Source organism: Grammomys surdaster, unplaced genomic scaffold, assembly GCF_004785775.1.
Source record: "Grammomys surdaster isolate TR1022 unplaced genomic scaffold, NIH_TR_1.0 257, whole genome shotgun sequence".
Classification (NCBI taxonomy): domain Eukaryota; kingdom Metazoa; phylum Chordata; class Mammalia; order Rodentia; family Muridae; genus Grammomys; species Grammomys surdaster.
The window spans coordinates 2,198,902-2,222,666 of NW_021604698.1; the positions used below are offsets into that span (position 1 = coordinate 2,198,902).

Consider the following 23,765-nt stretch of genomic DNA (forward strand, 5'->3'; position numbering starts at 1 on the left):
ATAAACACATGTATTATCCAATGCCCAAGTTGGATGGATAGCAATATTAAAAAGGATGTTGTATTATCTTCTATGCAATTATAATTCTAATATAATCTGTAAATTTAGTTCTTTTATATAATAAATTAGTCTTAGAAAAATTAAATTAGATGTGACAATAATTGATACAAAGGTGTGTTTGTGTTGCCATAACTTCAGTTTCTTAAAAACCAAAATGATTTAAGAAATATACTTTACATATTTCTTTAAAAATTTGTCCATTGTGAAATAATTTATCAAATAAACATACCATGAAAACAACAGGAAAACTATTCTTTCAAGTCTAATATATTGCAAACTACACCCTAAGAAAAGCAAGAAAGTAATTTTCTTCCAACAAACTCAAAAAATGATAGCCACAAAAGCATAATTCCCCTCTAACAACAAAAATAACATGAAGCAACAATCACTTTTTCTTAATATCACTTAACATCAATGGACTTGATTCCCCAATAAAAAGACATAAAATAATGGACTGACTATGTAAACAGGACCCAGAATTTTGCTACATACAGGAAACACACCTCAATTACAAAGACAGACACTACCTCAGAGTAAAAGATTGGAAAAATTTTTTCTAAGCAAATGGTCCCAAGAAACAAGCTGGAGTAGCCATTCTAATATCATATAAAATCTAATTTTAATAAAAAGTTACCAAAAGATGTAAGGAAGGAGACTTCATACTCTTCAAAGGAAAAATGTACCAAGATAAACTCACAATTCTGAACATCTATGTTCCAAATGCAAGGGCATACACATTCATAAAATAAACTTTCCTAAAGCTCAAATAACACATTTTACCTCACACAATAATAGTGGAAGACTTCAACACCCCACTCTAGACAATAGACTGGACTTAGAAACAGAAACTAAACAGAAATGCAGTGAAACTAAGAGAAATTATGAACCAAGTGGGTTTAAGAGGTATCTATAGAAAATTTCACCCATAGACAAAAGAGTACACCTTCTCAGAACCTCATGGTACCGTCTCCAAATTTCACCATATAATTGGTCACAAAACATGCCTCAACAGACACAAAAAGATTAAAATAATCCCATACATCCTAACATATCATTACAGACAAAAGGTTGGTCTTCAATAACAACAACAACTAAATAAAACCCAGAAAGAACATACACGCACATGTAAGCTGAACAATGCTCTACTCAATTATAATTCGATCACACAAGAAAGAAATAAAGAATGAAATTAAAGACTTTTTAGAATTTAATGAAAATGAAGGCACAACTTACCAAACTTATGGGATACAATGAGAGCAGTGCTAAGAGGAAAACTCATAGCTCTGAGTGCATCCAAAAATAGACTGGAGGGAGCATAACCTAGCAACTTGAGAGCACATCTGAAAGCTCTAGAACAAAAAAAAGAAAAGAAAAGAAAAGAAAAGAAAAGAAAAGAAAAAAGAAACCAAAGAAGGGTAGATAGCAGGAATAAAACTCAGGGTTGAACTCAACCAAGTAGAAACAAAATGAAATACACAAAGAATCAACAAAACCAGAAGCTGATTCTTTGAGAAAATCAACAAGATAGATAAAGCATTATCTGGACTAACCAGAGGGCACAGAGCCAGTGTACAAATTAACAAAATCAGAAATGAAAAGAAACGTGTAACAACAGAAATTGAGGAAATAAAAAAAATATCATCAGATTCTATTACAAAAGCTATACTCATCAAAACTGAAGAATCTAGATGAAATGAACAATATTCTAGACAGATACCAGGTACTAACATTAATCCAGTATCAGATAAACCATCTAAACAGTCTCATAACAACTAAAACAATAGCAGCAGTCAAAAAACTCTCCCAATTGAAAAAAGCACAGAACCAGATGGGTTTAGTGCAGAATTTTATCAGACCTTCAAAGAAGACCTAATACCAATATTCTTCAATTTTTTCCACAAAAAGAAACATAAGGAACACTATTCAATTCACTCTATGAAGCCACAATTACTCTTACACCTAAACCACACGAAGACCCAACAAAGAAAGAGAACTTCAGACCAAATTCCCTTACGAGTATCAACGCAAAAATACTCAACAAAACACTCACAAACCAAATTCAAAGATGCATCAAAACAATTATCAATCATTATCAAGTAGGCTTCATCCCAGGGATGCAGGGATGGTTCAATATATGGAAATCCATTAAGGTAATCCAGTAATCCAGTATATAACCAAACTCAAAGAAAAAAACACATGATTATCTCATTAGATGCTGAAAATGCATTTGAAAAATTTAAAACTCCTTCATGTTAAAAGTTTTGGAAACATCAGTAATTCAAGGCCAATACCTAAACATAGTAAAAGCAATAAACAGCAATACAGTAGCCAACATCAAAATAATGGAGAGAAACATGAAGCATTTCCACTGAAATCAGGAATTAGAAAAGTCGGCTCACTCCCTACCTATTAAGTATAGTACTTGAAGTCTGAGCCAGAGCAATAAGACAACAAAAGGGGGTCAAAAGGATACAAATAGGAAAGAAAGAATTCCAAATTTCACTATTTGCAGATGATATGATAGTGTACTTAAGTGAACCCAAAAATTCCACCAGAGAATTCCTAAACATGATAAAAAAAACTTCAGAAAAGAGGCTGGATATAAAATTAACTCAAACAAATCTGTAGCCTTCCTTTACTCAAAGGATAAACAGGCTTAAAAATAATTAGGGTAATGACACACTTCACAGCAGAAACAAATATTATAAAATTTCTTGGAGTGACTCTAACCAAGAAAGTGAAAGTCCTATATGACAAGAACTTCAGGTCTCTGAAGAAAGAAATCAAAGATCTTACAGATGGAAAGATCTCTCATGCCCATGCATTGGCAGGATTCATATAGTAAAAATGGCCTTCTCTCTGAAAGCAATCTACAGATTAAACTCAATTCCCATCAAAAGTACAATTCAGTTCTTCATAGAGTTAGAAAGATCAATTTTCAAATTCATTTGGAATAACAAAATACCCAGAATAGCAAAAAATATTCTCAACAATACAAGAACTTCTGGAGGAATCATCATCCCGGATCTCAAGCTTTATTACAGAGCAATACTGATAAAAATTGTATGATTTTGGTACAGAGACAGGTAGGTAAATCAATGGAACAGAATTGAAGATCCAGAAATGGACTCACACACCTATGGTCATTTGATCTTTGTTAAAGGAGCTAAAATCATCTAGTGGAAAAAAAAAAGACAGTGTTTTCAACAAGTGTTGCAGGTTCATCTGGTGGTCAGTATGTAGAAGAATTAAAATCGTTCCAATTGTATCTCCTTGCACAAATTTCAAGTCCAAGTGAATCAAGGACTTCCACATAAACCAGATACACTGAAACTAATAGAAGAGAAGGTAGAAAGAGCATCAAACACATGAGTGCAGGGGAAAATTTTCTGAACAGAAGAACACCCATGATTTATGTTCTAAGATCAACAATCAACAAACAGGAACTCATAAAATTTCAAAGCAATCGAAAGCTAAAGGAAACTGTCAATAGGACAAAAGGACAACCAACAGATTGGGAAAAGATCTTTTCCAATCCTACATTTGAAAGAGGGCTAATATGATATATATATATATATATAATTAAAAAAGACTCCAGAGAGCCAAATAACCCTATTAAAAATGAGGTACAGAGATAAACAAAGTATTCTTAAGTGAAGAATATTGAACGGCCAAGAAGCATCAAAATGTTCAACATCCTTAGTTATCAGGGAAATGCAAAACAAATCAATCCTGAGATTCCACCTCACACCAGTCAAAAATAGCTAAGGTCAAATACTCTGGTGACAGCACATGCTGGTGAGGATGTGAAGAAAGAGGAACACTCCTCCATTGTTGATGGGATTGCAAGCTGATACATCTACTCTGGAAATCATATTGGACATTCCTCAGAAAATTGGACATAATACTACCAGAGGACTCAGCTATACCACTCCCAGGCATATACCCAAAAATGCTCTAACATTTAACAAGGACACATACTCCACTATGTTCATAGCAGCCTTACCTATAATAGCCAGAAGCTAGAAAGACCCCGGATGTCTTTCAGCAGAGGATTGGATATAAAACATATGGTATAATTATAAAATGGAGTACTACTCAGAAATTTAAAACAATGAATTCATGAGATTTTTAGACAAATGGATGGAACTAGACAATATCATCCTGAGTGAGGTAACCCAGTTACAAAAGAACACATTTGGTATGCACTCACAAATAAGTGGATATTAGTCCAAAAGCTTGGAATACCCAACATACAATCCATAGACCACCACATTAAGCTCAATTAGAAAAAAGATCAAATTGTGAATGCTTTGGTCCTTCTTAGAAGTGGGAACAAATCATAGGAAGAAATACAGACATAAAGTATAGAGACTGAAGGAACAGCCATCCAGAGACTGTAGCACCTGGGAATCCATCCCATATATGGACACTAAACACAAACACTATTGTAGATGACAAGTAGTGCATGCTGACAGGTGCCTGATATAGCTGTCTCCTGAGAGGCTCTGCCAGAGCCTGACAAATACAGAGGAGGATGGTCATAGCCAACTATTAGACTGAGGATGGAGTCCCCAGTGGAGAAGCTAGAGAAAGGACTGCAGGAGATGAAAGGGTTAGCAACCCCATAGGAAGAAAAACAACATCAACCAACCTGGTACCCTCAGAACTCACAGGGATTAAACCACAAACCAGAGTACGCATGGAGAGACTCATGACTTCAGCAGCATAAATAGCAGAGGATGGCCTTGTCGGACATCAATGGGAGGAGAACCCCTTGGTTCTGTGAAGGCTGGATGCCCCATTGTAGGGCAATGCCAGGGTAGTGAGGTAGAATTGGGTGGGTGGTTAGGGGAGCACTGTCATAGAAGCAGGGTGAGGATGGTTGGAATAGAAGGTTTCTGGAGGTGAGAATGGGAACAGGAATAACATTTGAAATGTAAGTAAATAAAATATCCAATTAAAAACTATAATAAAAATCTTCAAAAAAAGAGGGTGAATTTAAAAGTAAATTATTGAAAAGCATTCATAGTAAGTTCAGATAGTACATCTCACGCTGCTTTTTGAAAGCGAAACTCATATTCTTTTATTAGATGTACTTTTAAGCACACTGCTAGATTGAAAGAAGAGTGGTGTGTCTTACTGTACACCTATAGTTTATTTACATAACCTTGAAAAGGTACTCAAAGGAAATAGAAATGAGACAAGAAAACCCATGGTGTTAAGTTTTGATAATTTTTCCTACAAAGCGAGAAGAGAAACCAGTACCTACCCAAGAGTGTCAGGACACAGGCCAGTATTGCTATTAAGGCCCCAGTACTGAGGCCAGCAGGTAGAATGTAGGCCTCTGCATTGCAGGTCTGAGCTATGCCATCAGTGTCACAGTCACATACACGGATGGTAAGTGTGTTGGTACTGCTTAGTGAAGGAGATCCACTGTCCACAATGAAAATTGGCAGATAATAAACTGATTGCTCCTGTCTGCGGAATCCATTTCTCCTGGTGAGAATTGAGGCTGTATTGTCTAGGATAAAGAACAAAAATGTATAAGAAAGCTTCAGATGAGCTATATGTTTACAAACTTAAAGTCATGGTTTTCATTTTCTCTTAAATGGCAAAACAACTGTGTCTTAAGGTTTTTTAGAAACATTCTCAATAAATATCTTTGGACAGTAAGACAAATTTCTTATGTAATTCATAGTAATTATTAATGTATTTCTGTTCCTCAACAGATAGCCAACAAAACAAAAAACAAAAAAAAAAAACAAAACAAAACCATGACAATAATATAAAACTAAATGTTTTATTAAATGGAATCTTTATGCATAATTTCCTTTGTCATTTTACATATCTAAAATTTCAAATCATATGTTTACAGAAAGCTTGGTAAAGTTTTAAATGAATAGACACTCCATGTTAGCATAATTTCAAATCCTTCACTTACTTGAAAAGGTTCCAGATCAATAAAGTTATATAATAAACCATAAAATAACCTAGTCTTTATTTAAATTGATATGCAATCAAGTATCGCTGAACTAGGGCACACATTCCAAGAAATGACACAGGCAATTTCTTATATTCATATCATGATTATGATTTCATTAGGTGATATAATCTTATGGGTCTTCTACCATAGACATGGTCTATTAATGTCTGAAAATAAGAAGGAAACTGTTAAACTGAGATACTCAGAAATGAAATAATTGAAATAAACTTACGTATCTGTTATTCACAGCTTCTTAGGTAACATTCTTATAAGTATTAATCTATATTCATTATTTTACAGATTTATTTATTAATAATTTATACAGATATTAATTTATATTCATTATTCTATTTATCTAAAATAGTTATAATAACTATGAACATTTGAAAGGTAGTCAATATATTTATATCACTGCAATTATTATTACAGAAATAAATTTAATTTGGGGTTATTCTTTGTGTCATTTCTTTCAATTAACTATATGAATTTATAAGATTTTTAGAATTTATAATAACTAATAAAACTAAACCATAGCAAAAATCAGGGTCGTACTCTTATCCTGTATGTGAATATATTTTTTATTTCACAAATAGTTGAAAATTACTTATTTAATATTAGCATGAAAAATTCAGTAATATTTTAAACAAGATAACCTGATATAATTTTAGTATTAACCATCTCAAAGCAATAAGCAAATATTCAAGTACAGTAAAAAAGAAACCCTAATTTTAGATTAGACAAAATACAAATATTCCAGTATCATTTTGTATTTAGTATATTTTCACATATGCAATTTTGAAATGCTTTTCAAAATTGTTTTTAAGATATTTAAGTGTAAGATATAAATTTGAATTTGTAGAATATATTAGTTTACTAATTAAGCATGGAGTTGTTTAGAGATATCATTTATGTTAACGTACGCTTAATAATATACAGTTTAGTGGGTTGCTTTTCAAAAATGTTAATACTATCTTTATGAATTAATAAAAATGATTCAGAAAATTGTATATTGATAATCTATCATTGCTCACAAAAATCATTCATAGATACACACACAGTCATATACATAAATACACACACACACATAGTCACACAGACACAGACACACAGACACACACACACACACACACACACACATACACACACACACACACATCATTGCAAAGCATGGCCCAAATGCTCAGCATGTGGAAGAAGAACCCTAGGATCAAGAAAGAGCTTGTAAAGTATGCATTTGCTTGCCTATTGTGGGAGACAACACTAATAATTTTAAATTATTCTATTGATGCCCTTCAAGGTACAGCCTTGGAAACTTTGGGCTTGCTGTATGTGACATGAGGATATTTCAGATGTATGGAAGTACGGATGCTCCATAAATCCAGAGATTTTCTTATATGTGCTGTACTGCAATATTGATGCTATTGGACTGTGGCACTTGAGGGATATATTCACCATCTTCTTGTGAAGGTCATATATTCCCTTGTCTACAACTGTGCTAGATGACTTCAAAGACTGAGAGTGAACCTTTGCAACAGTGATTAAGTCAGAGAGTTTGGGATTACTCACCAAGAGGATGCTCTCTCCTTTATATTACTAAAGGGACAACAGAATTTCTCATTAGGTGGAAAATAGGATCAGGAAAAAATTATTACTTTCAGATTGAATTTTCTAGGATAAAATCAGTTTTTGCACTAAAGTTGTGTCCTCAGGCAAAAGATTTCCTAAATTTCTTCTGAAAGCAGATCTGTTCCGGTAAGACACCTGGATGCTTTACTTTAAAACTAAACCTGATTCACACCAAAACCTTTATAAAATATAAGTAAGTTATAATGCTTTGTTTAGAATGTCTGATAATTATTAATAAATGTTAAGCAAAACAACAATATGCCTATAGGTACTTGTGAAGTGTCACTACAGTAACACTTATTCATGATAGGAACAGCTAACTTTAAAGCAAGGAAATCAAGTCTGACATGAGAGAGAAGGAGTACTTTTATTATTTAATATTTTATTTTTTTCATTAATTTAAATGATTTGATGAGATGGTTTAATGACAACAGGACAGAATCTAAATATGCATTTCCATTTCAGATGACATGGGGAACATAGTAACTTCTCTGAAAATGAGGAAGGTCTATGTTCCCCTTGTTTACTTATCTAAATCAAGGAGTTTTTGTTGTTTCTGGATAGGGTGGTGACAGATTTGCGTATGTCATAATGAACTATTACTGGAGTAAGTAGCAAAGTGTGTTCAGTCATCCATAATACCTTCATGCAAATCGTGTCTATTGTGTCAATATCCTCCAAATTCAAGTTATCCAAGTATTATTTATTATTATTATTATTATTTTACATGAAAAATTACCTTTTTATAAAAACACACAATATTTTTTGCTATTCTTAAGAACACGATGTGGTTGTTAACTTAAAATGTACATAATCCTCTTATTTTTCTGAGCTCTCAAGTAGTGTCCACATACAACAGTCTGATTAAGGACCTTAGCTGGCCTTCAAAGTATGATATCATTTGGATAGCTAGCATGGTATATAAATGATAAGGTAAATACCTAGGAGACAGTCAAGAGATATAGACCTATCGTTTCTCATTTGGCTCTATGACTAAAATGATTTAAATAGCAGCTTCTCCTCCACAATAGCAAATCTATTAATTAATGTCCTTGCTGTTTTTTTTTCTCCTATAAAAAACATTTTGAAATAAAATACTGGACTTGCTTAGGAGCCAATGCTTGCAATGACGTATCTAGCCTTACCTTTGTTATCTTTCAATGAAAAGTTTTGGTTATTCGTCATATCTGCTGTTAAGCTGAAGTAAAACTGGTGTCCGTTGGATGGCTCATCTTTATCTACTGCGCTGATTTTCTGGATAACCTAGGTAGAGAGAATGTAAACAAGGAAGGTATACTAGTGCACTCTGCTGAGATTTCTACAGCAGGACATAGTAATTTTACACCTTATCACAATCGCCGTGTTTCTGAATTAGTTCGGGGAATAGATCAGGTGTACCGACTTGAAATCATTCTGAAAATGAGCCTTGGAAAATAAATTATGTACTTTTCAAAGCACATGTTTGAAGTTACATTTGTGAACTTCAAAATCAAGCTGCAAAAATTGATTAGACATCCCTGTAAACATCTTAAGACTCCAGGAAACAGAGATGGACAAGCCAAAGCCGCTGGAGACGCGCCTAATTCTGAGAAACTTGATGTATGTAAACTTAGTTGTAGTGTACGAAAGAGCCCAATGAAGCTTAATGCATTTTATTTCTCCTTCAAGGAATCTAGGCCTTTAAGTACATACCAGGGCTTTTTAAAATGTTTACCTTCTCTTCCTGAAGAATTTCATAGCCCAATTAAACAAGAATTTGAAAGTTCCTTTAATATTAGCTTATGCTACACATCAAAGCGATAATTTTGCTGAAACAAGCGGATTGTGAGTTATCTTAAAACTGGGAGTTTCAAAGGCAGCACTACAGAATGCTTTTGATTTTAAAGAAACTGCAAGAAGGAAGCTGAAGCAGAACCTCTCACCTGTCCTGGCTGAGCATTTTCACAGACAGTGGTTTCATAGTCCATGGCAAACTCAGGTGCGTTGTCATTAATATCCAGTATAGTTATGGCCACATAGCCTCTCCCGACCTGGGATGGATTCTCTGATAGATAAGAAATAGTTCCTAATTAACTCTGATAAAATACTCAACATGCATTGCTATTTTATTCAAAGAACATGAAAAAAAGCAAAAATTGAAAATTTTCCTTTTTTAAAGTATAATCTCAAATAAAATCTAGAGTAATAATACTATACTATGTAAACAGAACTGCAGATAATTTCACCCACATAAACTCATTAATTTAATATGTGTATTTATTCAAGCATACATTTTATGGGGTTGTATATAATGTATAGTTTTGAAGTGTCTGTATTTATATGTGTCTCACATGAATATGTATATGGACAGGCCCTAATAAAAGTTCAGAATGGAGACTAGTGAAATATGCAATTAATTTTAATAGTGCCACAGCCCATACATATGTCAGCATAAGCATATTATATACATTCATTTTCTTTGACTATATATTTAATAGTATATGGTTATAATTTCTCTTCAGTTATTTCATTCAGAGACTAAAATTAATTCAACATCACAATATTCATATATATGTATATGTGGGTGTGGGTTTGTGTGTAGGTAGACACCAATTTGGTACCTTCCTATCAAGATAAAGACAACATCTATGATATAAACAGATGAAAGGCTTCAGAAGGCAAGTCACACCCTTCAGTTTTTCTACTTTTCTCTGTAGCATTATCTATGTAAGTTTCAGCAGATAGAAACAATAAATTTGTATGTATTTTACATCTTAGTGATTTAGGAAGTTTCAAGGTTTGTTCAATTTATTCAGGCTTAAACTGACCTCACCTCAAATCTACCCATTCTCTATTCTCACCTTGCTCAATCCTAAATTCATTTTAATCCTTTTGACTTACGGCTCTCCATTGCGAGGACTGTAATGTTATGAACAGCATTTGTCTCTCGATCCAATGATTTGGCAGTAGTAATAACTCCACTGTTGGCATCAATATTGAAATATCTCTCCAAGTCTGTGTTTCTGTCAATTGAATATCTAATTGAAAATTTAAAGAAAATATTTCACACTCATGTTTAGTTAGAGTTATTTTTTTATTTTTTCTTTGATTTCTCAGGTGACCATCAAATCCTGATAACTAATTGCAGTAGCATACGTCATGTTCAGACCTTTTTCTGTGTAGCAGTAGGTCTACCACCTGTGTATTGGTAATCTATTTCTTCATCTGTCAAATGTTTTGAAATGAGCACCATAGAATACATTTATTCTTCAACATGACTTTGAATATTCCATTATACATCATCAAGCATTGCTATTATTATTTACAACTGACACCACGCCAGTCCTGGATATGGGTCCCTGTAAAATCAAACACATCGAGCTACCTTTTGATCTTATGAGCCTATCACATTTTGTTTTAGTAACATCAACCCAATATTAACATGTCGTTTGACAAGAATCATCACTTAGAAGTATTAACTGGCTTTCCAAAGACATGAAAGAAAGTTGTTCACCTAATGCTGAATGCTACATTAGACTGTAAATTTCAATTCTTTTCCTCTGCAGAATATTTACATTATGAACATTTGTGAACAATCATGGTACACTTGTATTCTCAGTCCATGTTAATATTCCACCACAATTACCATCTTTACATTCTGCTGTAATACTCATAATTGAATTGATTAGTGGTTCTAATTTTATAACAAATAATTCAGCACAAAAATGACAAAGAAAAATTTAATAAGTGCATACATTTTAGGCAAAACCAGTGATGACTGACTCAATTATATACATGCTGAACCTTCAAAATAATTTTTTATCACCTTGCATCACATAATCTATTCCTCTGCTTTAAATCTGTCATCAGTCTTTATAGACATATTATTAGCTTTCACAACACACATATGTAGTACTAATGAAACTCTATCTAATCATGTTCTTTTGTCGCTTATTCACCATTCCAGTAATTTTTATTCATAGTAAACAGAATGTACTAATGCTGTCAGTATATTTAAAAATCAATTTGCTCTTTTCTATTGTCTCCATTCATTCTGACCAATCGATGTAGCACAGCCCTTACTTATTTCACTGCTGTGGAATGGCTACTACATGTAACATCAATGGAATAAAACACAGGTAGTCTTCTAACATATTTTATATTTTTGAATTGGAATTTGGGAGAATACTCTTGAGGCAGTTTTCAACTCTTAATTCATCATGTGGTTGCAGATCAATATTGGCTGAGTATAGGGTAATTTGACATGACATGTTTTGAGGTCTTTATTCTAAAGTGTCATATTTCCATAGATGAGTATTGTATGAATGGTATGAGTAGGATATTGGTAGCTTATGCTATTTCTTTTCATGAGTGTTCTCACAGGAGGAGAGTGGGTTCTCAGAGTAAAGTTAAAGGTATCCAGGCAGCTGTAATTGTTAAAGATATCACAGAAATATTTTATACTCATCAAACAATTGAAAATGTTACTCTGACCACAAGACTCCACCCATGAAAGATTTTAGTTGTTAAGTATGTAAACTCCTTTGATAAGATGGAATCGAGAACGCTGTTGAAGGAGTTCAAATAACTATCATGGGAGTGTATGCAATCAAGTTCAGTTCTAAAGGCTCAAAGAGTCAATACTCTAGGAGAAACAGGACAGTGGATCCTCAGATATAGAAAAAGAATGGAACTGGTGTTAGAGAGAAGGTACAGGTATCACAAGGGATGGAACTTCAAGACAGAGATCCTTAATCCTGTTATAACTCCAATGATGTCATCTCTCCCAGATGTAAGACATAGAGCTTTGTAGAATTAATGTCTGTCTTTCTGCATTTCCGCCTCCATGTGTCCCAATTTTTCCTCACTATGACACCTTTTCCCTTTTGAAATTGAAAGCTTCGATCGGTAACATTGCATATTATAAGGATATAACTTAATTATTATAATAATTTTTCTCATAATATAGTCACATCTCTTTTCTGCTTCAATTGCTTCCCCCTTGCCCTCCCATGTGCTTCCTTGTGCTTTTCCTTGAATTAGGTATAAATCAAAAGTCTCTGAGAAAATACTGGAATTTGAAATTTTGAAAAATATTAGAACTACATGAATAACTCTTACAGATGAATTACGTTTATTCTGATATAATTTACTCTTATAGATGTATTAAATTCTTTTTGCAGTATGAGAAGACCATGGAATTTGTGGACCAAGACTGAAATAAATATAAGAAGTTTGGTTCATGTAATGGCTAATGTTCGTTGTCAACTTTAGTGAGTTTGATACCAACTAGGAAAAACTTAGGAGTCATTAAACTTGGGGAGTAAATATGTGCCCTGCCTGTGGATATTATCTCCGTATTGTCTCTGTATTATATCCATATTATCTCAGGTTAAAAAGAGGAAGACACAGGAGCGTCAACAATCTTCAGTAATTGCTAATTGTGGGTCCTTTGTGATTGTCTGCATCATTTTCACAGTGTTATGCCTTCCATGCTATGACAGAATGTAGGTCCTTAAACCATGAGCCAATGTAAACTTCAAGATTATTTTGTCATCCATTTTGTCACAGGAACCAGAAAAGAAAATAATACCACATGCATTCCTAAATAACTCAGTATGGCTTGGAAAGACTATAATATGAGGTACAGTTCTATGTCTGTGATAGGAAAGAAGGACCAAGGCAACTTATACAGAGTTTTATGGGCACTTGCAATTTCAGATCGTAAGAGTTCATGAGGGCAGAGTTGAGCTAGGAAGTGGCAAAAATGAGAGCACACATTGGCAATAAAATCTAAAATCCTACTCCCAGTTACACATTTAATCCAACTAGATGATCCTTTGTAATTTTGTGCATACAGATTCAACAAATGAGGACCTAGTGAAGTTCAATTTCAGGCAAAAACAAAACAAACAAAAAATACCCACAACCATCCTCTTCCATTATCCTGCCTTTTAACACAGAGAATATAATTTGATCATACGTTTATGGATCAGTTTCTATAATTTTCTGTGCCATTCTTTTTGTTGTTGTCCAACCTCCCTTTGCACACACAATACAGCATTTTAATTATAACATCTATAAGTACTGAAATTAGACTTCAAGTCTTTAATCATCTTTTTCAGATTTGCTTAGAAATTTGAAGTCCTTTATATTTTATACAAATTTTATATTAACCTTATCTCTATCTATAAGTAATAATGCCTGCTGGGAATTTCATTGATCCAATGTATTAACTTGTGAATAACTGACAATTTCACTTCTTAGTAAGTTGAGCCATTCAAATGATGAATACTTGTTTTATAATTGGCTAGGTTTCTGTGGTATTTTCTAGGAGTGATTTGTCTTTATACCCATCTATCAGTTCTATACAGGTTTGCTTAGACATAAATATGCATTTATGTTTTAGAATTATTGTAAACTTCTTGTTTATGTCTTTAATTGATGCAAGCTAATAAATAAGTGTAAAATTTGCTTATAAAGTCAATATTCTTGATCAAGACGAAATTTTTTATAATTCTAGGAGAGATTATTGACTAGAGATTTGTTATGCTACTATAGTAATTGCCAATAAATACCAGCAGCCATGCTTTACCTCGTTAGTGTTCTCGGGCTTTCTTACTTTTTCAGGTCTTACTGAACTAACAAGCTTGTCTCGTGTGGTAAGTACATTTAACATATTTATATACATTTTAAATAAAATATTACACATTCCCTTTCCACTTTCCAATTCTTCTCATTCTAAGCAGTTTCCATTTACAGCTTCCTTGCTTATCATTATTAAACCTACACATAATCTCACAGGGGAAAATATAAAATCCAATGTTCTTAGTCAATATTGTTCATGTGCATATGATTTCAAGCCTCAGGACTTGAAAAATAACAATATCAGTAGACATGCCAATGCTGAAAGGGTAAAGTTTTAGAAGGTTCCACACTAGAGAAACAACTACAATCATATAATGGCTGATAAGAGAGTAGGACTTAGCCTCTACTGGAGATGAGCACCATGAGTATTTAAATTAATTTAATTTAATTTAATTTAATATAATTTAATTTTCAGTAGGCTCTCTCCCCCCCTTTTTTTTCCTTTTCTATTTCACCTTATTTTTTGTAAACAGGAGTTTTAGTACAGGCTGTACCAGCTCAGTTGGAAATCTGATTGGCTTGAAATTTTGGTCAGTTTTTTCTAGAAGCTTTTAGAAAATTACATATTCATAGTGATGGGTTTTATAAAGACTTTTTCTTCAAGTATATTCTGAACTTCAGCTTCTAAATTAATAAAAGCTGAATGGCTCTGAGTTGACATGTATTCATTAGATTTATCATTAAAGTGAAGCTAATGGCTATATTTTACTCTATTATTTATTCCAGAATTGGACTAAACCTCATGTAAGGTAAGAGTTCATTTGTTATGGTGTTTTCAAGTCCTTTTTATCTCCTTCAGAATTGAACACAACAGAGGATCTAGAAATAATCTAAGTTTGTAGGAAACTAATTTCTCTATCATTCAAATAGTTATCATTCCTCAATTATAAACTCAACTGATTTAATGCAATATGTATCTAAACAGCTGTAATCTTTACACCAATCCATAGTGTTGCTATATATGTATGTTGGTAATGTGAATAAATGGTCATAATTTCTTAATTTGTTCCTGTTATTGATTTACAGATTCAGAGTGATTATTTTAACACATTCAAATGACACTACTTTTGTGGAGATCATATTCAAGGGAGTTCTAGGATAAATATAACAAGTTGAACTATTGTGTTAAATAGGGAAAGTTAAAGTATGGAGAAAGAACTGCATAACTGCATATTAAGTCAAGAAGAGATGGAAGATGTTGATAATGCACACTAGCAAACAAATAACTTGTCCAGTAAGCTTTGTGTTTATCAAGTTCCTAAATGACAGTCTTGAGCTAACAAAATATTAAAAGTATTGCTCTGTATCTACTTAGTAGACACAAGATTGATGGGGATGCCCAAAAATTATAGGTAAAGTTTGGCTAAAATCACCAATTAATTAATAAAGATACTAGATAAAATATAACCCCCTAAATAAAAGAAGCAAAGAAACAAAGAAATATAATATATATAATATATATATAATTTTTTACTATTAGTAGAATAGTCTATGAAAGTAGAGTGAACCTAAATTTAATTAGGGACCTTGAGCCTCAGACCTCAGAAGGATTTGCAAAGACACAATGTACTCAAAGTGTTCTGGTTAATTACTATCAATCTGAAATGATTTATAGTCCTCAGGGAAGAGGTATCCTCAATGGAGAAACTGCCACCATCAAACTAGCTTAAGGATATGACAATGGGGTATTTCTATTAATTGTTATGTAAGGGCCCAGGCCAACTAAAGGAGGTGACATCTGTAAGCTGGTGTGCCTAAGCTGTAGAAAAAGTAACTGAGCAAGGCAGAGGAAGCACAATGGAAAACAAACATCATTGGTTTAGTTTTATCTCTGAGTTCTTTCCTTGAGTTCCTGGCCTAGCTTTCTGTGATGATGTAATTAATCTTACAAGCCAAATGAACCTTCCTCAAGGTGATCTGCCAATACTTTTTGACAGCAAAAGAACCGAACTTCACATCTCCATGCTCAGTGGTACAGGGACTGATGAAGGCACTTGGTTGATTAATTTGAGGCAGAATGGGAAGTGGGAGGAGAGTTGTTGTCTCAGCCAGGAGCCACCTATCAGTGCAGATTCTTATGCTGGTAATATTCGGACTCAAAATGATTGATTCTTCTATCTCTTTTCATACAAATGCTTGACTTCCATTAGTACTTGTTGGAGTGACTTTTCAGACAACGTAAGCAATTGTAGAATGACACTTAAACTGCCCTGTCTTTTTACAGATAGACATAAGTGTATCTAAAAATTATCTAAACTCATTCATTCACATTTCTGAAATTTTATATAGTGATGCATAAGTGTCTATTATTCATGTTCAGTGCATCCCAAAGAAGATCCACCAGCCACTCCCCCTCTAAAATATCAACAACAAACACCATCTTTCCTTTTACGCAACTACTCATTTCAGAAGAGACTGAATATTTAGAACATAGGCTATCATTTCCCCCAATATTTCCATAAAAATAGTATCAAGTGTAGGAGGGACTTGTATTTGGACATATAGATCTTATTTATCTAAAGTAGTCTGAATTTCTCTTAGTTTTTATTTGAGGAAGGCCTGTGTGCATAAAAAAAATGTACAATTACTAACTTTCCTTGTAAATATTTAGGTGTTGGTGTACATGGCCACAGGTATTGGCCACTGATGTACTGATGTGTCCAACATAGATTTGTTATAGATAACATCAATATATGAGCTCATATATATATATATATATATATATATATATATATATGTGTGTGTGTGTGTGTGTGTGTGTTCAAAGCCATAAGTGTAATGTGTATTTAGAATCAAGAAATAATAATTTTTATATAGTCATTTACTGAGAGGCTACTTCAAAATAAACCACTGAGTTCTGTATATAATGATATAAAACACTATGTTTGAACCACTTTTGGCCCTTCTGATATCAGCAAATCAGTTTTGCCTTTGTTGATTTAAACCTTCTCAGTATTGTATGATTTGATGGCACAAAGTACCTAGAATATTCTGACTTAGTGACAGCATATACATCAAGAAAAGAAAAAATGTTCCTCAAGATGTCTAAGTCATAAGCAGTAGAAATAGAAACAGATTAACCCCCATTGTTGTATCTCAAAGGCTCTTATTCATAGCTACTCCATTATTTTTACAAGGTGACATACTCTTTCATTCCTCTCATAGACTAGACGTTCATAATTTCCTCTGTACTTTCTGTGACATTTGTTAATTTGTTCCATAGGTTACCTTCCCTCCTTCCGTCTTTCCTTCCTTCAATTTTCCTTCCTTCCTTCCTCCTTTTTATCTATACATCCTTTCTTTCTCCCTTTCTTTCTCCCTTTCTTTCCTTCCTTCCTTTCTTTCTTTCTTTCTTTCTTTCTTTCTTTCTTTCTTTCTTTCTTTCTTTCTTTCTTCTTTCTTCTACAGGAAACAAGTTAATCAGTAGTTTCTATTGACTGGAATTAAAACATGTTATCAAGACAATAGAAGATATATAAGTAGATATATAAGTTTGAACTCTGGCAATATTCAAACTTCTGTATATTTCCACCTTGTGTGTGCACACACACACACTCAGAGAGAGAGAGAGAGAGAGAGAGAGAGGGGGGGGGGGGCAACAGAGACAGAGAGACAGAGATACAGAGACAGAGACAGACAGAGAGACAGGGACAGAGAAACAGAGAGAAATTGTAGATTTTTGTGTTCTTCAACTAATCAGATGCTTTAATTGGCATTAGAAATGAAAATTACAAACAAGAGGCATATCAAGCAACACATAATTTTCAATAAATTCTTTTTATCCAGAGGCTTGAAAAAGATAACTCAGGTCTTTGCTCAGAATTCTAATTCCAGAACAATTTCTTACAAAATAAAAATAATGGCTCCAATAAACTAGTCATTTCCTACTTAACACAGTTTAAAAATGATCTTTGCAAAGTAAGCACACTAGTCTAACAAAACACATTTTTTTTGGAATCTCCCTTTTTTGTATGCATATTCTCTCTGTACATTTTTAGTAGCAATTATGTTGAAATGAACAACAGTTTGAAATGGAACACAACTCCTAATTTCCTCACAGAACTGGTTCCTGATACTTTTCAGATTAACCATCTGCACTGCAAACACTACTTTTTTTTTTGCATGGCACTAATTCCCTTTGTGTATTATAAAATGAAAAAAATCATAAATTATGTAGAATAATGCACACAACTCTATGTATGTATACACTCTACTTAAAAATGCACACTAAATTATTGAAACCAAATGTGTTCTCACTAGCCACACTATATCAGGCTATTTCTGAAACCATTTTATGTTTTGTACTGGAAAACATGCAACAAAAAGAATGTCATCAGGGCTTGTAGTAAATATTATCCAAGCATAATGCAATGTGCTTATATAATTTTAGAATGAAATGGTGAGAAATCTTGAAACTGTTGCTTAGTAATTTTTAGACACCCATCCTTACAACTAATCTTATTTTTAAAATGTCATACTTTAACACATAGTTACTTTGACCATTCTATCTTTGTGTTCACAGTTCACCTATGGAAAATGGAAAGCAAATGAAACAAACATGAGAATGTTCAAATAAGCTATCTAGATTAAGGAAAGCCACAGAGACACTTAACATTTCTAGTGGTGTTATATTGCAGATAACCACAGAGATCTGGGCTCATATAACCTAGCTATCTATACCCTTTGTTCTACGCCCATTAGTAAATAGTCATATAACTTCATGATTTAGCACCAGTCCTTTAGTATATAACTAAAGGAAACATAGTCATCATCTACATTATATTCGTTCAGCTTATCCAAAGACTACCATACCCAAAGCGATATTGATGTTATCATTTCTTCACGTTAACTGAGTTGTGATTTGTCTCACAATTTGCCATGTTACCACAAAGACGTTTTTCCTTGTAGTTCTTATTCTTACACAAGCTTGCTACTTCATCTAGATGGTAAGTTGCTAGATGTTAAAGAAATGTTTCATTCATCTTTGTTTTCTTATCAGCACATTTCCCAGAGCCTTGCACAGAAGAGTTTCTTAATAAACATAGGTTGAAACATTGATCAATCTGCCAGTGCTGACGTGAAGAATGAGTCTGAGTTCTTACTCTCTGGATTTCTTTATGGTCCTAACAATCTTGAACAAGAACTTGAAAGTGATGTTGCTACTGTTTTAAAAGATGATGACATACAACCGACTGCAGCCTGCCATTCTTTGTTCAGTAGATGTTAGCATTTACTGTTCAATGTGACATAAAATATCATACAAACACTTTAAAACAAACTGGAGACAGGTGTATACTCTGTTATCTACTGTGCCTTAAAGAAAATTTAAAAATATAACACTTTCTTTCCCTGAGTAATTTTAAGTATCACCTAATTCCCACCTTTGTATTTCACAGTTCATATGTGGAAAGTGGAAAGCAAATAAAATGAAATATGGGACTGTTAAAATAAGATATCTAGATGAAAGGAAAGCCGCAGAGAGACCTAACATTTCCTAATGGTGTTATATTGCATACAATCACAAAGGTCTGAGTTCATAGAATCTTGCCATTTGCACCTATTACCTCTGTAACAGTCAAAATGACAATGTTATGACAGTGATGCAAGCAAGCAATTTATTTCTTCTCAGCAGAGGGCAGTTGCATAGTTAAAAGTCACTGTGTTTGATGCATTAGCAAGGTGATATTTCCTTTTGCATATGTATGGGCTGGATTACATTGGAAGAGGATCTTGACTTTGCCTTACCATTACTTGTATTTCTACTTAGAATCCACACTATGCAATATGATATTTTAATGTGTTAGCATGAATATTGTTAACAAATTCAGAACTGATGAGTCAATGTCTGAACTGTTTAACACCTCTAGTAATATTGTTTTCCCTTTATGTCATTATAATAAACCACTATTTATACCTCAAGAACAATAGGTGTTGGAGATCTGAAACCATATGATGAAGAGGGAAAATAAGGCTCACAAGATGCCATCTTTCTTCAACACACTATATAACTACCCATGTACAAATGTAAAATCACACGTGTTAACAAATACATACACATTCACACACAAACACACATTAAATAAATGTAAAACAAAATGAACAAAAAAATCTGTGATGTTGTAGAAGTAAGATCACAATTATAAAGACTCATCATACTCTAGTACCCTCTGCAAATTCTTGCTTTCTTCATCCTCAGGACACTGTTGTTTACCATGTATAGGTCCATGTGGCGAGAGGATTTGAAGTATGAAAGTTCAATGATCTCTTAATGAAAGTAGATATTAACTTCCACAAAGACATTGTAGAATGCTTGCCATATATATATATATATATATATATATATATATATATATATATATATAAAATACGTTTTATGATAAATAGCCAACATGGCAGGAGGAGAGCTGGCTGGCTTAGTAGTTACCAACGTATACTCTCCTGCTGAGGAACCACATTTGGTTCCAAGCATTCATGTTTAACACCTCTGAACTGCCTGCAATTCCAGCTTCACACTCTCTTCTAGATTCCACAACCATCTGTATATATACGCATATTCAGATACACACATACTGAGCTCATGCACACATACACACACACACACATTCACACAAAATAAATCCTTAAAAATAGTCAATGTGATTGCTTATGAAATGTGAATTTAAACTGACTTTTCTGACATTAAATTGTCATAAAAACATAACAGTGAAAACACATAATGATAATATTTGTTATTATTGGTCATTTCTATTTATCATCAACAAGCAGAAAACATAAACTAAAGAACATATCAGAGCAGTTTTTCCCCATTACTGGTTCACAAAGCAATATAGGAAGTCACTTGACAATATGTAGATCATTCAACAAACACTGCTGGGAAGAGACCCAATTTTTATAGATTGCATGAGAGTAAACAGAGTCAACAAAGCAAAACATGGAATGTTAAAAGAGCATAAATGGATTGGGAATAGAAATATATAAAATTAGATTAAGGAAAAATATGTGCCATGAATGTTAGTGCTGATATTGAAAAATAATTTAAAATAATGAAATGTTTCAAGCATAACTGTATTAGACTCAAGTCAAGCAGTTAATTTGATAAAACTAAGACACATACAAACATAAATTAATTATTTTAAATTACTTGACACAAGCCTATCTCTCTGTGAGAAAATAATATAAGCTTTTCCTTAACTTCCAATTCAGTTTATTACTTTGCAAAGGAAAACTTGCAAGGTGAACAACAGTAGACATGTTATGTCATTGGTAAAAGTCATGATATCTTGACTACATAGCTTGGAATTCAGCCTTTGGCCTGGCTACCTCCTGCTGAGATCTGAAGTTCATACTTCAATTTCCCTAACACAAGCAGCTATACAATTCAGCCTGTCTGTACTCCCTTTTACTTGAATTACCATATTGAATTTTAATTGTCTCTTTTCATGTGCAATATTATCAAAAATGAAATTGTTTCTCAAAAAAATCATCGATATTATATACAAATGAATGAATACAATAAAAAAATTAAGATAACAAATACAAATGGTCTCTGTATATTTCCCTGAATGCCCCTTTTCATTGAAGCCCTAAATAATGGTGAATGTTAGTATGCTTTTATCCCTTTCTACACTTACAACGACTAGAAAAAAATTATTGTGCATCTCATTAAATTAAATAATTTAAGTAGAAGTATTTAAATTAAAGTAAAAGTAAAGAATTATTATCAGTAACTGGTTTATGCCTACTGTGAATATAACTTGTGAGGGTATGTAATAACTAATTTAGTTATGCCTACTGTGAATATGACTGGTGAGGGTATGTAATAACTAATTTAATTGGTGCAGAATAACCCAAATCCCTGTGAGTGGATCATTTTGTCGGGAGGAGCCACTGAATTATGTAAGAATGGAGAAACTTTTCTTACCTACATTCTACAATTTGAGGACATTTCATAAGGTTACACTCCTAGATGAAGAGCTAGAGTAGCTTAATGGCTGCTAAACGAGAAAAACTGCCTTCCCCAAGGTTAAGCCACCTGATAGACTATCTACTCACAAATGGTCAACCCAAATTATGTATGTATGAAAAATACTAAATAAAGTCATCAGGGTATATTTATGTAGTTATGTGCATTCATTCTCTTTCTATGTTTCAGTATAATAAGACATAGCCAGCTATCTTTTGTATCCACTCTCATAATGAACTGTAGCGTAATGCTGAGAGATAAAATAAGCCCCTTTTCTTTAGGCTGATTGTTGTAAAGATGTTTTAGCAAAACTTAAATGAATAAGTAAATAAATAAACTAGACTAGCCATTGAGTGAGGCAATGTATTACAAATTCAAATTATAGATCAGAAATATTTTCTCAAGTCTATTTTACTTACTCTGCTCTTCCAAATCTACTTGAGTTATTCATTGCATTCATACGAACAAACAAGCTGGTTGCAGATAGGCTAGTGGAGGTAGTTTGAAATGCTTACATATCAAAAGGTATTATATCAAAGGAGATTATTTGATAAAAATATGTCTAGTTTCATTTAACGAATGGTAATTTAAACTGTCTGCATACACATATAAGGTATTGTTTCATGTTTACTACTATAACCATTAAAGTTAATAAGCACATGCTGTACACAGAGACAGATTTGAACAATTTATTTCATAGATTCTTAATTAAGTTAATTAATCACTAAACTGAATTTGTAAAGACTCTGTGTGGTTCTGTTCCTCTTGAAAGTCTTAGACTGTGGCTTCGCATAAAAGACTTAATTTGCTGAAAATCAGAAAAGGCCGTTATACATAATGATGACTGTGAACACAAGAATACTGAGAAGAATTGAGGAAAATGGAGCAACAAACCGTTACCTCACAGGGCTGTTGGAAGAATCTGGGTCATGAGCTGCTACAGTGCCAATGATATGCCCCACCTGTGTCGCTTCTGACACCTCCATGGGGTACAAGGGGGAAGAGAAAACAGGAGGCTCATCCACATCTTCCACAATTATCTTAACCGCTGTTGTGTCACTGAATGGACCCAAGCTCAGAAATCGAGGATCTGCATCTCGGTTTGCAGCTTCTATGCGCAGTGTATAACTTGTTTTGGCTTCAAAATCGAGTTCCTGTAAAGAAGGTTATTAAGGAAATTAAATTACCAATTAGATAGTCAGCAAAGCACAGCGTTTTCATTTATGAATAAGAATAACCGTAGAGGAGACACTGTCATGAAAAAGCACAATCAGCGTTCAAACACAATAACCATTTATGTCAATCAGAGTCCTTGCTAATTTTCCAGCTCAGACAATGGTTAAGTGCTTTTGAGCTAATATCCATTCTATTGTTATATATTGTTTGGAAAGACACAGTCTTTACAACTTTATGTGAAAGAATATGTTATGATTTAAAGGTATTATCCAACAGGGCATCAGTGTAATATTCTTGAATCATATAATATATCTATTTTACTCAGTA

At 33.2% G+C, this 23,765-nt stretch overlaps 1 protein-coding gene across 1 annotated transcript in view; it reads right to left on the minus strand.

Moving 5' to 3' along the window:
• Positions 1-23,765, minus strand: part of Cdh7 (cadherin 7) — a 121,186-nt gene that overhangs the window by 26,315 nt on the left and 71,106 nt on the right. The window contains exons 6-10 of the mRNA XM_028775607.1: positions 23,163-23,416; positions 10,553-10,689; positions 9,595-9,716; positions 8,818-8,935; positions 5,333-5,584 (exon numbers count right to left, since the gene is read on the minus strand). Of these exons, the coding sequence (XP_028631440.1) occupies positions 5,333-5,584; positions 8,818-8,935; positions 9,595-9,716; positions 10,553-10,689; positions 23,163-23,416 (883 nt within the window). The remainder of the gene's footprint in view (positions 1-5,332; positions 5,585-8,817; positions 8,936-9,594; positions 9,717-10,552; positions 10,690-23,162; positions 23,417-23,765) is intronic.